Source organism: Mobula hypostoma, chromosome 10 (genome assembly GCF_963921235.1).
Source record: "Mobula hypostoma chromosome 10, sMobHyp1.1, whole genome shotgun sequence".
Classification (NCBI taxonomy): domain Eukaryota; kingdom Metazoa; phylum Chordata; class Chondrichthyes; order Myliobatiformes; family Myliobatidae; genus Mobula; species Mobula hypostoma.
Window position 1 is genome coordinate 118,800,865 of NC_086106.1, and position 16,493 is coordinate 118,817,357.

The window sequence follows — 16,493 nt, forward strand, 5'->3', positions numbered from 1 at the left end:
ATTAGGTTTGCTCTCTGATAAGCTCAATGCCTTTTGTGCTCGCTGCTGGGGAGTATTCTGGAGTTATGTGAATATAGCAGATATTAATTCAAGCATGAACCAGTTTTCAGTTCTTAATGTAAATTGTAAATTGCAAGCAATAAATTGAAGTTACAGTACTGTGCAAAAATTTTAGACACCCTGGCTATATATGTGTGCTGAAGACTTTTGCACAATTCTGTAAGTAAATAAATAATACTGAGAACATCAGTTGTAGAGTCATTGAGTGTGAGCCTATCAGTTCAGAGTGAAGTTATCCACGCTGCCTCGGGAGCTGGATGGTTGAAGGGTAATAACTTCCTGAACCTGGTGGTGTGTGACTTAAGGCTCCCGTACCTCTGTGTCGATCGATGGTAGTAGTGAGAAGAGAGTACGGTCTGGGTGGAGGGGGTTCTTGGTGATGGATGTTGTCAGTGCTCCTTGTAGGTGTGCTTAATTTTTTGGAAAGGTGCAAAAATAACAGGGTTGTTATCATGGGTGACTTTAACTTCCCTAATATTGATTGGCACCTGATTAGTTCCAAAGGTTTAGATGGGGCAGAGTTTGTTAAGTGTGTCCAGGATGGATTCCTGTCACAGTATGTGGACAGGCCGACCAGGGGGAATGCCATACTAGATCTAGTACTAGGTAATGAACCGGGTCAGGTCACAGATCTCTCAGTGGGTGAGCATCTGGGGGACAGTGACCACCACTCCCTGGCCTTCAGCATTATCATGGAAAAGGATAGAATCAAAGAGGACAGGAAAATTTTTAATTGGGGAAAGGCAAATTATGAGGCTATAAGGCTAGAACTTGCGGGTGTGAATTGGGATGATGTTTTTGCAGGGAAATGTACTATGGACATGTGGTCGATGTTTAGAGATCTCTTGCAGGATGTTGGGGATAAATTTGTCCCGGTGAGGAAGATAAAGAATGGTAGGGCGAAGGAACCATGGGCGACAAGTGAGGTGGAAAATCTAGTCAGGAGGAAGGCAGCAAGCATACATGAGGTTTAGGAAGCAAGGATCAGCTGGGTCTATTGAGGAATATAGGGAAGCAAGAAAGGAGCTTAAGAAGGGGCTGAGAAGAGCAAGAAGGGGGCATGAGAAGGCCTTGACAAGTAGGGTAAAGGAAAACCCCAAGGCATTCTTCAATTATGTGAAGAAAAAAAGGATGACAGGAGTGAAGGTAGGACCGATTAGAGATATAGGTGGGAAGATGTGCCTGGAGGCTGTGGAAGTGAGCGAGGTCCTCAATGAATACTTCTCTTCGGTATTCACCAATGAGTGGGAACTTGATGATGGTGAGGACAATATGAGTGAGGTTGATGTTCTGGAGCATGCTGATATTAAGGGAGAGGAGGTGTTGGAGTTGTTAAAATACATTAGGACAGATAAGTCCCCGGGGCCTGACGGAATATTCCCCCGCTGCTCCACGAGGCGAGAGAAGAGATTACTGAGCCTCTGGCTAGGATCTTTATGTCCTCATTGTCCACGGGAATGGTACCGGAAGATTGGAGGGAGGCGAATGTTGTTCCCTTGTTCAAAAAAGGTAGTAGGGATAGTCCGGATAATTATAGACCAGTGAGCCTTACGTCTGTGGTGGGAAAGCTGTCGGAAAAGATTCTTAGAGATAGGATCTGTAGGCATTTAGAGAATCATGGTCTGATCAGGGACAGTCAGCATGGCTTTGTGAAGGGCAGATCGTGTCTAACAAGGCTGATAGAGTTCTTTGAGGAGGTGACCAGGCATATAGATGAAGGTAGTGCAGTGGATGTGATCTATATGGATTTTAGTAAGGCATTTGACAAGGTTCCACACGGTAGGCTTATTCAGAAAGTTAGAAGGCATGGGATCCAGGGAAGATTGGCCAGGTGGATTCAGAATTGGCTTGCCTGCAGAAGGCAGAGGGTCGTGGTGGAGGGAGTACATTCAGGTTGGAGGATTGTGACTAGTGGTGTCCCACAAGGATCTGTTCTGGGACCTCTACTTTTCGTGATTTTTATTAACGACCTGGATGTGGGGGTAGAAGGGTGGGTTGGCAAGTTTGCAGACGACACAAAGGTTGGTGGTGTTGTAGATAGTGTAGAGGATTGTCAAAGATTGCAGAGAGACATTGATAGGATGCAGAAGTGGGCTGAGAAGTGGCAGATGGAATTCAACCCGGAGAAGTGTGAGGTGGTACACTTTGGAAGGACAAACTCCAAGGCAGAGTACAAAGTAAATGGCAGGATACTTGGTAGTGTGGAGGAGCAGAGGGATCTCGGGGTACATGTCCACAGATCCCTGAAAGTTGCCTTACAGGTGGATAGGGTAGATAAGAAAGCTTATGGGGTGTTAGCTTTCATAAGTCGAGAGATAAGTTTAAGAGTCGCGATGTAATGATGCAGCTCTATAAAACTCTGGTGAGGCCACACTTGGAGTATTGTATCCAGTTCTGGTCACCTCACTATAGGAAGGATGTGGAAGCATTGGAAAGGGTACAGAGGAGATTTACCAGGATGCTGCCTGGTTTAGAAAGTATGCATTATGATCAGAGATTAAGGGAACTAGGGCTTTACTCTTTGGAGAGAAGGAGGATGAGAGGAGACATGATAGAGGTGTACAAGATAATAAGAGGAATAGATAGAGTGGATAGCCAGCACCTCTTCCCCAGGGCAGCACTGCTCAATACAAGAGGACATGGCTTTAAGGTAAGGGGTGGGAAGTTCAAGGGGGATATTAGAGGAAGGTTTTTTACTCAGAGAGTGGTTGGTGTGTGGAATGCACTGCCTGAGTCAGTGGTGGAGGCAGATACACTAGTGAAGTTTAAGACACTACTAGACAGGTATATGGAGGAATCTAAGGTGGGGGCTTATATGGAAGGCAGGGTTTGAGGGTCGGCACAACATTGTGGGCCGAAGGGCCTGTACTGTGCTGTACTATTCTATGTTCTATGTTAATGGTGGGGAGGGCTTTGCCTGTGATGGACTGGGCTGCATAGACATTTTCATTCCTGGGCGTTGGTGTTTCCATACCAGGCCATGATGCAACTGGTCAGGATTTCCCCCCCACCCCCGTGAAGTTTGTCAGGGTTTCAGATGACATGCCAAATCTGAATAAATGAACAGGTATAACAAACGCATAAAGCTATATATTACTGAATAGAGTTGGTGATAGTACATGGGAGTGAGGGGAACATTTTTCCATGTGAAGTGCTCAGAGACTGTGGAAAAATAAATTTAGTTATTAAAGCTGAAGTAATTTTGGATGGATGTTTGACGTAAAGCAGAATAAAGAGGAAATGGAGCTGGTTGACAGGCTTAGAAAATTGAGACAATGGAGTATATGTGGCCCAAATCTGTGTGGGAGTTCCATGAGTTCTGATTGTTTGCGATTAATACTGCTATTGTAAGTTTTCTTTTCTGACAAGCATAGAACCTTCTTTAGTCATGGAGGGCTGATCGAGTTACTACTTGGAGTTCAACTGGTTGTACCAGGACCAGGCAGATCCTTTGACAATGCTCCAAGTCACTTTTGTTTTAAGACAGTAAGTTAGTCAGAGGCCGTAGGATTATTGGTGGCTGATATCATTTCAATAAAATATATACTTAAGATTAAAAGGCAAATAAGTTGTACAGGATCTCAAAGTAAATTTATTATCAAAGTACATGTATGCCACCAATATACAACCCTGAGATTCATATTCTCGCACAGTAGATCAAAGAAATGCAATACATTCAATGGAAAGCTACATACAAAGACTGACAAAACAGCCATTGTCCAAAAGAAAACAATTATGCAAATACAAAAAAAAACAAGTAATAAATGAATAAATAAATACCCGGGTGTTCTTTTAAAATTGAGTCATAGAGTCATCGAAACAACCTCTTTGCCCAACTGGTCCATGCTGACCAACATGCCCTTCCAAACCAGTCCCATGGGCCAGTGTTATGCCCATAACCTTCTAAACCTTCCCAATCCTCGTACCTGTCCAACTGTGTCTTAAAGGTTGTTATTGTATCTGTCTTAACCATGTTCTCTGGCATAGGTAAATGAGCAGTAACTCGATCAGCCCTCCATGACTAAAGAAGAGCCAGAAGGACTCTATATCTCAATTAAAAAATATATAAGATTGTCCCCAAGTCTCCCTTAGATTTTTCCCCTCTCAACTTAAACCTATGCGCTTTAGTTCTTGATAGCCCAGATCTGGGAACAAAGTTGAGTACATTCACCCTATCTATGCCCCTCATGATTTTATACACCTCTGTAGGATTGCTTCCAAGTCTTCAGTGCTCACACTTCTACTGTATTTCTTTATTTTCCTGTAAATGCCTGCAAGAAATTGAATCTCAAGGTATGATCTCATGCCGTTTAGGTACTTTGATAATAAATTTACTTTGAATTGCGTTCCGATCATCATTAGTGTTTCCAAAAATTAGCATACTTGCTGCCTGGCCTGATGAGTTCCTCCAGCAATTAATGAGTGTTCCACCATGGTTAGCGCAATCACTTTTTCTTAATGTATATTATTTCTGCTTTTGCATTATTTTCAATCTAGTTAATATATATAAATACTTATAGTTATCTATTTTTTTTCTTTCTATATTGGCATGTGTTGCATTGAACTGCTGCTGCTAAGTTAACAAATTTCACGATAATAAACCTGATTCTGATCATTTTACACCGCCAGTGATCACTGATTGGGATAGCGTCTGTAAGGAGTTTATATGTTCTCTCTGTGATTGTCGGTTTCCTCCCACATCTCAGAGACATACACATTAGGTTTAGTGAGTTGTGGTCATGCTATGTTGGTGCCGGGAGCATGGCGACATTTGCGGGCTGCCCCCAGCTCATCGCAAACGATGACGCAAATGACGCATTTCACAGTATGATTCAGTGTACTTGTGACAAATAAAGCAAATCTCTTTTTTGGTGAAAAACTCCATCTCTTCAAGTCAGTGTTTCATGTTTATCTCATGAAAGAATAACAGAAAGATGTTTACCAGTGACAAGACTCTACCCCCCAATTACTGTCGAGGAGGTGGTGGTGAGCCGCTGCTTTGAACCGCAGATGAATAAGTTCAGCAGCTTCATGAGGCTGAGGGACTTGTTTCATTGCACACTCAACAATACTGCTTTGTGGGCCAAAGTAACCAGAATCTGGTCAACGTAACAGATTTCCTTCTCTGCGAGATATTTGCAAACCAAATTAGTTTTACAGACATTATCCGAGGTTGATAGATTCTTGATAGGTCGGGACATGAAGGGTTATGGAGAGAAGGCAGGAGATTTGGGCTGAGAAGGAAATGGATCAGCCATGATGAAATGGTGGAACGCACACAAAATGCTGGAGGAACTCAGCAGGCCAAGCAGCATCTACGGAAAAAAATACTGCTGACATTGCGGAAAGCAGAAAATGGGAGGGAGGCAAAGATGTTTTTGGTGGTGGGATACAAGGATAAGTGCTGGGAGAGAGATCAGTGGGGAGGAATGAATGAACAAGGGAGTCACGTAGGGAGCGACCCCTGTGGAAAGCAGAAAGTGGGGGGGGGAGGGACAGATGTGCAGAACATGTGCTTCACCTGCCCCTAAACCTCCTCCCTCACTATCATTCAGGGCCCAAACAGTTCTTCCAGGTGAGGCGATGCTTCACCTGTGAGTCTGTTGGGGTCATATGGTGGGTTCGGTGCTCCTGGTGTGGCCTCTTGTCCATCGGTGAGACCCGACGTAGATTGGGAGACTGCTTCGCCAAGCATCTACACTCCATCCGCCAGAACATACGGGATCTCCCAGTGACCACCCATTTTAATTCCACTTCCCATTCCCATACCTATAAGTCCTGCTTTACTATTCGGTTAACTTAGGTTGGAGAAACAACACCTTATATTCCGTTTGGGTAGCCTCCAACCTGATGGCATGAACAGCAATTTCTCAAACTTCCAGTAATGCTTCCAGCCACCCCCCCACCCTTCACCATTTCCTATCCCCTTGTCCCTCTCTCATGTTATCTTCTTGTCCGCCCATCGCCTCCATCTGGTGCTCCTCCCTCCTTTCTTCTTTCTTCCATGGCCTTCTGTCTCTCTCACCAATCAACTTCCCAGCTCTTCGCTTCATCCCTCCCCTTCAAAGTTCCACCTGTCTCCTGGCGTTTCTCTGTCCCCTCCTCCTACCTTTCAAATCTACTCTTCAGTTTTTTCTCTCCAGTCCTGTCGAAGGGTTTCGGCCTGAAACGGCAACTGTACTTTTTTTCATAGATGCTGCCTGACCTGTTGAGTTCCTCCGGCATTTTGTGTGTTGTTCATAATGTTACTGACACTATTATATTAATATAGTTGTATAAATTTGTGAAACGGCAGCAATGAAAGATGAAAAGTGACCAGAGCAGGATAAGATTGTGTCTGTGAGTTAGGGAGTTGGGGGGGGCGGGGTGGGTAGCAGGGCATTCAGACAGTGTGTGCTGGGGGGGCAGCAGGGTGTTAAGAATTCTAACTGCCTCGAATTTCCCTACTGCATAGCCCTCTATCTTTCTAAGCTCCATGAGCCTATGTAAGAGTCTCTTCAAAGGCCCTATTGTATCCGCCTCCACCACAGTCGCCCGCAGTGCATTCAACGCACTCACCACTCTCTATGTGAAAAACCTACCCCTGACAGCCCCTCTGTACCTACTTCCAAGCACTTCAAAACTATGTCCCCTCGTGTTAGCCATTACAGCCCTGGGAAAAAGCCTCTGGCTATCCACACGATCAATGCCTCTCACTATCTCTTGTACATCTCTATAATGCCTCTCATCCTCTGTCGCTCCAAGGAGAAAAGGCCAAGTTCACTCAATCTATTTTCATAAGGCACACTCTCCAATTCAGGCAACATCCTTGTAAATTGCCTCTGCACTCTCTCTGCAGTATCCACATCCTCCCTGTAGTGAGATGAATGCAATTTCTAAGCTGGGACTGGGGGGAAATACGAATTGCTTGGTGGGGCTGATACCAACTCCATGTTGTTGTTCATGTCTGTAAAAGTGGGTTAGAACCTACTTGGAGTATTGTGTTCAGTTCTGGTCTCCTCATTATAGGAAGGATGTGGAAGGTTTAAAGAGGGTGCAGAGAAGATTTACCAGGATGCTGCCTGGATTAGAAAGCATGTTTTTTGAAGGTAGGGCTTTTCTCTTTGGAGCAAAGGAGGATGAGAGGTTACTTGATGGAGGTGTACAAGAGATAGGTATTTTACACAGAGAGTGGTGGGTGTTTGGAAAGTGCTGCCAAGGGTGGTGATAGAGGCAGATATATCAGGGACATTTAAAACTCTCTTAGGCACATGGATGATCGAAAAATGGAGGGCTCTGTGGGAGGGAAAGGTTAGATTGATCATAGAGTAGGTTAAAAGGTCAGCACAACATTGTGGGCCAAAGGGCCTGTCCTGTGCTGTAATGTTCTATGCTGTATATTTTCTTTGTCTCTAGTGTTTTGCACATGTGCACATAATGTATAATTTTTATTAATTTAAGTTTATGTTAAATTTGTGTAACTTATGTTTGCCCCTGTCCTGTTGGCACGTGGCCAAGTGGTTAAGGTGTTCGTCTAGTGATCTGAAGGTCGCTAGTTCAGCCTTGGCTGAGGCAGCATGTGTGTCCTTGAGCAAGGCACTTAACTACACATTGCTCTGCGACGACACTGGTGCCAAGCTGTATGGGTCCTAATGCCCTTCCCTTGAACAACATCGGTGTCATGGAGAGGGGAGACTTGCAGCATGGACAATTGGTGGTCTTCCATACAACCTTGCTCAGGCCTGCGCCCCGGAAACCCTCCAAGACGCAAATCCATTGTCTCAAGAGACTAATGGATGCAAATATTAAAAAAATGTTTGCCCCTGTCCTGTACTGGCTGTGGCTGCAAATAGCTCATCCTCATGACACACCGTGTATGGCTGCCTATAACAATAACCTTGAACTCGAATTCCAGACTTGAATGACCAGTATTTGATACTCAGACCCAGACACTCTCTCTGGTAAAACACAACCCCCTGTCTCTGTATAACGCTGAACCCTCCAGAGCAGTGGCTGGGTTTGGTTGCACGGGTTTGAGTGATGGTCCCACTCTGTTTCCTTGCGACAGGTTCCCATTCACCAGAATTGTAAGGAGCTTCTGGGCATCCGGGCCGAACTCCAGAAGAAGGTTGAGGAGCTTCAGCGTGAGGTCAGCAATTTGGCGATCTCGTCGTCCTCCGAGAGAGCATCTCCCACACACTCCGTGTCTCCTGTGCAGACGACTGTCTAACGCACCTGCCGTGGCACCACCGTGATCAGCTGGTACTCGGTCATTCGTGTAAACCACTAGCAAGACTGTAATATTTACTTGAAAGCTGTAAATACAGTTTCTGTTTTTGTACAAGTGTATTTGTGTGTGCAATACTTTGCTGCCTGTGTTTATGTCCTGTAAGCCTCTGTGTGGATGGCCCTGGTACATTACCACTTCGTTACCCTGAAGCCAAGACCTTCCCCACAGAGGAAATGTAAGTGCTACTGTACAGTCCAGCCTCAACCCTTGGCAAATTTTGGCCAGTAAAGTCTCAGAGCTGCTTGGGGTGGGAGAGTACATCTGCTGGTCAAGGGACCACAGTGCCAAGCTTCTTCAGCAGACACAACTGTGTCTTTTAAACTCCCCAACACATTTCCAACATTGGTTTCCTGACATGAAACCCGACTCACGAATTGAATCGCAATTCACAAAAGAGTTCCACTTTTGTTTGTTGGATAGGTAACGTTACTATTAATATTTTATTGATCTTAATAAAGTGTATATATTTTTATATAGTGCCCATAGATTAATCTCATTATTGCAAATAAATTCAAACACTTTCCAAGTGTTAATGAAGACAGTGCATTCAATATGTAAGATGTACTCTTTGTAATACTCTGTCTCTCACCCATGACTAAAATGTGGTTAAGACAGGTTTAAGTCAATTTGCCAGGGCATCATTGTCCATTATTTAAGTGAGGATTTAGGCAGAGAGTGGTAAATCTGTGGAATTCATTGCCGCAGACAATGAGGCCAAGTCATTGCGTAGATTTAAAGCAGAAGTTGACAGGTTTTTGATTAGTAAGGGTGTTAAAGGTTACAGGCAGAAAGCAAGAGAATGGAGTTGAGGGGGATAATAGATCAGCCATGATGGAATGGCAGAGCAGACTTGATGGTCTGAATGGCCTAATTCTGCTCCTATGTCTTATGGTCTTACAGATTTGTTTTTTTTCTAAATAGGTATGTGCCATTTACTGCTTAACTCTTTTGAGGTAATAGAACTAAAATTCGGATGCTGAGGTTTGACAAGACTGACACATCATTGGAGACTTGAACTATTTAAACTTGATGTTTTCAGCAATTTCGTACAAAAGGGTTTGCAAAAAATCGCAGGTTTGATTGAAACCAGTAAAAAGTCTTCAATTTATAATTGATGTAAAAAGCACTTTTCATTATTTGATTTGGTAAATAATTGCATTGTCTCAGTAAATCTGGTCAATTCCGTTTTCACAATATTTTTATGATTGATTGCTAATTGCCTTTCAATAATTTAACCAGAGGCCAATAATAATTGTTTTAATCACACATCCAAAGCTGTCACACTTTCCAAATCATTTTAACCAATATTAGCTAAATGAGCCAGATATTTCAATAACTAGTAATCTATTTTTGTCCTTCATATGGTCCACTCATGTCTAGATGACCACAGATTGGTAAAGGCTACACAAAAGCTGTTGCCATTGGATTAGTAGAGTCTTCTTTGTAACATTGGACAAACATTTGCTCATTTTTACATTCTTGTGGTGATATGTTTTTGCACTTTAGTTGTCTGCATCTTGTTGTCAAAGAAAACTCACAATCTCACCGCCAATCGGTGGGCCAAATGGCCTAATTCTGCTCCTATATCGTATGATCTGTGGTCTAATATTACCATAACTGTATATTTTTTTGAGTTGGATAAATAAGCTGTTTTCATTTCTGGTTGCTTCATTATCGGAAGAATTTGGAAGCTTTGGAGAGGGTGCAGAGAAGGTTTACCAGGATTGGATTATGATCTTTTCTCCTTGGAGTCTGGGAGGATGAGAGGTGTACAAGATAGAGTGGACAGCTAGCGCATTTATCCCAGGGGGGGAATGGCTAATTTTAAGATGACTGGAGGAAAGTATAGGGGATGTCAGGGGTCGGTTTTTACAGAGAGTGTGGTGGGTGTGTGAAAAGCCCTGCTGGGGAGATGGTAGAGGAAGACACATTAGGGATATTTAAGGGTCTCTTCGGTGGGCACATGGATGAGAGCTATGCAGGAGGAAAGAGTTAGCTTGATTTTGGGGAAGGTTAAAGGGTCTGCATAATATTGTGGGTTGAAGGGCCTGTGTTGTGCTGTAACATTCTATGGTCTATGTAGTTTTTAAAATCATGAATATGAAGGTTTGAAAAATCAATTAGATTTTGAACAGTTTAACAGCCAGAATGTTTTAGTAGTTACAAATTCATGTAACCTTTACTGATGATGAGTTCCTTCAGTAGAGAATGTTAGATAAATAAAAATACTAAAAGTTTTTGCTATTAATGCATGTTAAATGGTGCAAGCAGCATCTGCTCTCTGAGGTACAAGAGATTCTGCAGATGCTGGAAATCCTGAATAACACACACAAATTGCTGGAGGAACTCAGCAGGTCAGGCAGCACCTATGGTGGTGGTAGGAAAGGAACAGTCAATATTTCAATCCTGATGAAGGGTCTCAGCCCAAAACATTGAATGGTTCATTTCCCTCCATCGATTCTGCCTGACCTGCTGAGTCCCTTGTGTGTGTGGGTTGTTCCCGGAGGCAGATATTTTGAAAATAAGCACTGTACTGTTGTGAGGAGTTGCAAAGTTCTCACTGGTACCCAGGTCCATATATATCCACATCTCGAATGCTGATCTGTCCAGTGCTGTTTGTGGGATTATGCTCCTTACAAATATTTCCCTGTGCCCACAAATCATTGAGTATTCACTTGGTGTGAACATGCTCTGAGATACATAGCTCAAATAATTTAAAGGCGACAAATCATTGGAGTGATTTATACAGCAATATATACTTCCAGCAATTGTGCAATGTCTTAAAAAAAGAAATAACATGACTCCTTTTACTACAAATGACCAAATTATTTGAAATTAAGAGCAATTGGAAATGATATTTATCTACAAGTTTATTGAGTAGTTTTCAGTTTGGTTACAGTTCAATCATTAAGAGCCACCATGGCACAAAGTTACAGCGAGTGTGGTGATTCTATACAGCCAAAGACACATAAGACAGCTGTACTCTAACCATAAAGTAAGCATCTGTTAGAACAGTCAGACTTTGAGAGACAGATCTCAACCTGGTTTGTTAAACTTCTTGACTCTACTGCATTAGCCTGTGGAAAAATTCAATAAACTTCCCCGTGTATTTATACAATGTTTCCGTTTTCTTTAAAAGAGTAGAATGCTTTAAAGTATTTGAATACCCATTTACTTCACAGGATTGCTAAACATCAACTGTGCCTCCAAGCTGAAACTTTGTACATGATTTGTATGAGTTTTTGCTCGTCTTCTTCTTCCATCCTAGTACAACCATCCCAATGGCAAACAGCTGTCATTTGAAACCTCCCTGCCCCTTAATTATTTTGGTGGACAAGTGGCAAATCATAGCCATGTAAGAAGTTCTGGAACTTCTTAATACTGCTTCTGATACTGCTTAAATCTCCATCGTTCCATCTAGCTATCTTGTGTGTCTTCCTTTGCCTTGTTGTCCATGACTTCAGAGTCAGTTAACAAGAGCATGAAATGAATTGGGCTGGAGACATCTAAGTGACTCAGAAAAACACCCTGTGCATTTCAAAGTAACAGAACATCAAACCATGCCCATTTCATTGTAAGGCAATGTTTTTTCTGAAATCCCCGTTGAAGACTTTGAAATTAAACGTGGCTCATTCACAGGTGTAATAGGAAATTGCCCTTTAAACCAAGGATTCCCAACCTGGGGTCCAAAGACCCCTCGGTTAATGGTAGGGGTTCATGACATAAAAAAGGTTAAACCAGTTGCAGCACTTCTCATGGCATTCATATTATCATCTGGTGGTTCACATTAACCATCCGGTCTGAGCCATCATGGGTGTGTTTGCCATCAATACTGCTCCCTGCCTCAGAAGTTCCGAAAAGATCCCAATTTCTACTGCCAAAGTGCTTGCCTTGGGGTTAGTAGTGGCTTCCCTGTGTTCATTGTTGATCAGTAGTACAACAAATAACATTTCAGTGGCACTTCTGACTTGTAAAACATCCCTACGATGGAGTGTTATTGATAACACCGAGACATAGGTTACTCTTAGAAGTGTCCAAAGAGGTAGGGTGAGACTAGAATTAGAGTTCTAGTCTCACCCATGGGTGAAGGGTGAAATATTTAAGGGAAACACGAGGGGGGATCTTCTTGATTCACACGGTGATGAGAGTGTGGGAACAAGCTGCCAGCAGAAGTGAATACAGATTTGATTTCAATATTTAAGAGGTTTGTATAGGTACATGGATGTGAGGGATATGGAGGTCTATGGCCCAGCTGCAGAGCAATGGGGCAAGGCAGAATAATAGTTTGGCACAGGCTAGACGGGCCAAAGGGCCTGTTTCTGTGCCGTGCTGCTCTGTGACTCCAGGTAGGTTTTAAGAATCATCCTAAAAGGTGGAAGAAGAAGCAGAAAGGAGGGTATTCCAGAGTTCTGGGCCCTAGACAGAGCAACGGCCAGCTGTTCAGAGTTGGAATGGGACCAAGAGCAGACTCAATGGGTTGAATGGCCTAATTCTGCTCCTTTGATGGTCAATGTCTTGTGTCTTATGGAAAACGGTGGCTGGTAAAAGTTCACAGCTGGAGGAGCACAGAGACTGAGGTGAGACATGATTAAAGACTGCTGCTTACATCCACACATTTCAACATGGGGATGTGCCTTAAGTCTCTTCACTGGTCATAGTACACAATTTGCTCCAAACTGTCCCCATATGCTGTAGCTATGTTCGTACATCTGCAGTCTCATTGGACTCCAGAATTCAAAATGGATACAATTCAATGCAAACAATCAAGCCCACAGTAACATCAAATCCACACTAATACAGTTACATTGTAATGTCCAACCCAAAAATTGTTTTCTTAACCATTCTTTATCCTTTTTAGAAGTGTGAGTTGAAAAGAAAAAAAGATGTTTGAAGGTGTGATCTATGTCAGCCACGTGAAACACTGGTATTTTTTTCCTGGAAGACCCAAGCTATCAACTAATCAAGAACTTCTACTAACAAAGATTCATAATCAATATGACAAAATATACACAATCTAGTAAGTGTTCCTTAAGAGTTTTAAGAATAATTAAATTCTATGAATGTGGAACTACCATTTGCTCATATCATACATCACTCAATTGTATCTTACATATAGTAGGGTTGTAATGTTGTCTAAAGCCCTTTTATAAAGCCTGGTTCAAAGGCTTATGATGTGGCTAAATTCAATGCCTTATATAAACTTTAAGCCTATTTTTAATACAGCAAGTCTTGCCCAGGTTTTTGGATTTAATCAAACCCTTTGAATTACAAAATGATCAGATTGTGCTATATTAAGACTGCAATCGAAAATACGACCGCAGAAATAAATTTGGTCTTACCAAAGGATACTTTAAGTTGGGGGAAAATTTGTCATTCGGTGTCAATGCCAAACACTGGGAATTGTGCTGCTCACCTCTCTGCATTGGTTCCATTGAAGTTATAGATGATTTTATTCCCCCAGAGATTTTGAAGTAATAGGGTAAATATTCATAGTTTGTGGAAGCTAACGGGAATTGAGAAGGTGGTTAAGAAGCATACAGGATGAGACCGTGGCCCATCTGTGATGGAAAATGTTCCTCTATTTATCACGTGAGGCATGCCCTGTTCTCATTGCTACCATCAGGAAGGAGGTACAGGAACCTGAAGGCACACACTCGGTGATTGAAGAACAGGTTCTTCTATGCTATCCGGTTTCTGAATGGACATTCTACCTCACTACTTCTTAAAAATTTCAATTTTTGCACTACTTATTTAAATTATTTAATATATGTATGTACATACTTACTGTAATTGACTGTTTTTTTTCTCTCCTCTATTATCCTGTACTGCATTCTACAGCTGCTGTAAAGACAACAGCTTTCATGACATATGCCCCTAAGCCTGATCCTGATTCTAAGCTGTCAACACACACACACAAAATGCTGGAGGAAATCAGCAGGCCAGGCAGCATCTATGAAAAGTCGACTGTTCACTCATTGTGCAGAGATGCTGCCTGGCCTGCTGAGTTCCTCCAGCATTTTGTGTGTGTTGCCTGGATTTCCAGCGTCCCCTCTGCAGATTTTCTCTTGTTTGGGAGCTGTTACCTTCTTTAATGTGACAACTTAAAGATTCTGATTTCGACTATGTGAGTGAACAGGAGAGCTTTCAATGCATAATTTTTCATAAATTCTGTTGTATTTCTTTATCTTCCTGTAAATGCCTGCAAGAAAATGCATCTCAAGGTAGCATACTGATATATTTGGTTAACAGAAACCTATCAAACTTTGGAGAACAGAGACAGATCCAATTGTGGCATTTACAGAAGGGGCGAGTACTTAAAAGAAGAATGGATTACAGGGTTTACAATGGAAAGAGGTTGGAGGAGTGGGATTAATGGGACCATAAAGAGCCAATGTGAGCTGGATAGACTAAACTTCGCCGCTGTAACCCTCTCATGATTCACTGAAATTACTACCACTCCCTGTTGTGTAGCAAAGAGCTTCTTACAACTTGTGAAAGGCCTGTCTTTTATTTTTAGACTGCCCTTGGTCTCATTTTCCCCAGCCTTGAGGAATATGTTCTCTCTATCTACTCTTACACTCTTTAAAGCCTTAAGCTTCCAACTTCTCTCTATCACACAACTATTGATTGATTACCAGTTTCTCCAGCTTTACTGCAGTGTTGCAGGCACTGATAAATCTTCACCATCATGAAGCAGAGGGAAGAATACATAATAAACTGAGGTGCTGCACTACCGTTACAGCTCAGAATCTGCTGCACTCCATATGGAAAGGTCTAAATTAACCCACGGTCTTCTTGCGTCAACTGAGTTGCCTGCCTTTTGCCTGTATTAATGTTGTTTGAGAGGCTGTTTAATGGCTCTCTTCTGGAATGTGCTTTACAACAGTGTTTTTTTTTAAAACAAATGGTTTAGTCAAAGTAAATTTATTTTCAAAGTACGTATATGTCACCATAGCTTGAGATGCATTTTCTTGCAGACATCTACAGGAAAATAATAAATACTATGCAACATACAAAATGCTGGAGGAATTCAGCAGATTAGGAAAGTTGACATTTCGGGAGTCCCGAAGAATATCGACTGTTTATTCCTTTTCATAGATGCTGCCTAACCTGCTGAGTTCCTCCAGCATTTTGTATGCGTTACTCTGGATTTCCAGTATTTGCAGGATCTCTTGTGTTAAAGAAGTACAATGGAATTTATGGAAAACTAACAATAAAAAGGCACACTTGTTAGTCGATAATACGATTGAAAGTGCAACTCAGAATCTTCAGTTGTCGCATTAAAGTTAACAACTCAGTCTTGTGTGATTTGCTGTTGGTAAGCGTCCATAGTTAAGGCAGGTTTCCCAACAGATGGGAGATCTAATGCAATTCTCCAGAAGCGATGGCAGTGAAGGCCACTCATATGTTCCTGGTGGCTTCAGCCAATCTTCTGAGGAACCCCCATGAGCATGTGTTGGTGTTCAATCACCAGGTGACCCTAGTTGAGGTGTGGGGAAGTCAGGCAGGGTTCTTGGTCCTGACAGTTATCTGGTGATCCCTGCTTCAAATGTGACATGGAGATATTGTGTGCGGCCAATTGCTCTTAGGAGAAGGGTGCATACTTTACTGCTAGCTGCTTTATTAAAGTTATACACATCCCAAGACAAGCTTAAACAAAACAAAACTGCTGGAGGAACTCAGTAATTCAGGAATCATCTAAGGAGGGGAATGGACAGCAAAAGTTTTGTGCTAAGGTCTTTAGATGATTGTCCATTTCCCGCCACAGATGCAGCCTGGCCCTCTGAGTTCCTCAGGCTATTTGCTTTCTTTTCCCAGCCTCTGAATGAATAAGTTTCACCCCGCCAGGTTCCCCTTAAATATTTAAACTTTCCTCCTTAACCTATGACTTCTACTTCCAGTCACACCCAATCTCAGTAGAAAAAACCTGCTTGCATTTACCCCAGCTAGACTCCTCATAATTTTGTATACCTCTATCAAATCTCCCATCATTCTCCTACACTCCAGGGAACAAAGTCCTAACCTGTTCAACCTTTCCCTGTTATTCAGATTCTCAAGTCCCAGCAACATTCTTGAAAGGTCTGGACTTTTTCCAAAATGAAGATTCTTCTAGTTCTGCTCCTATATCTTACAGTCTTATCTAGAACTTAGTTGGTGCATAGGA

At 42.4% G+C, this 16,493-nt stretch overlaps 1 protein-coding gene across 4 annotated transcripts in view; it reads left to right on the forward strand.

The window, feature by feature from the left end:
* The window catches only part of mtmr1b (myotubularin related protein 1b), a 70,713-nt gene extending 54,338 nt beyond the window's left edge, over positions 1–16,375 (forward strand). For all 4 annotated transcript variants that reach the window (XM_063061113.1, XM_063061114.1, XM_063061115.1 and 1 more), the window contains one exon: positions 8,108–16,375. In XM_063061113.1, coding sequence (XP_062917183.1) covers positions 8,108–8,269 — 162 coding nt within the window. In that variant the 3' untranslated portion in view covers positions 8,270–16,375. The remainder of the gene's footprint in view (positions 1–8,107) is intronic.
* Positions 16,376–16,493: the final 118 nt, after the last annotated feature.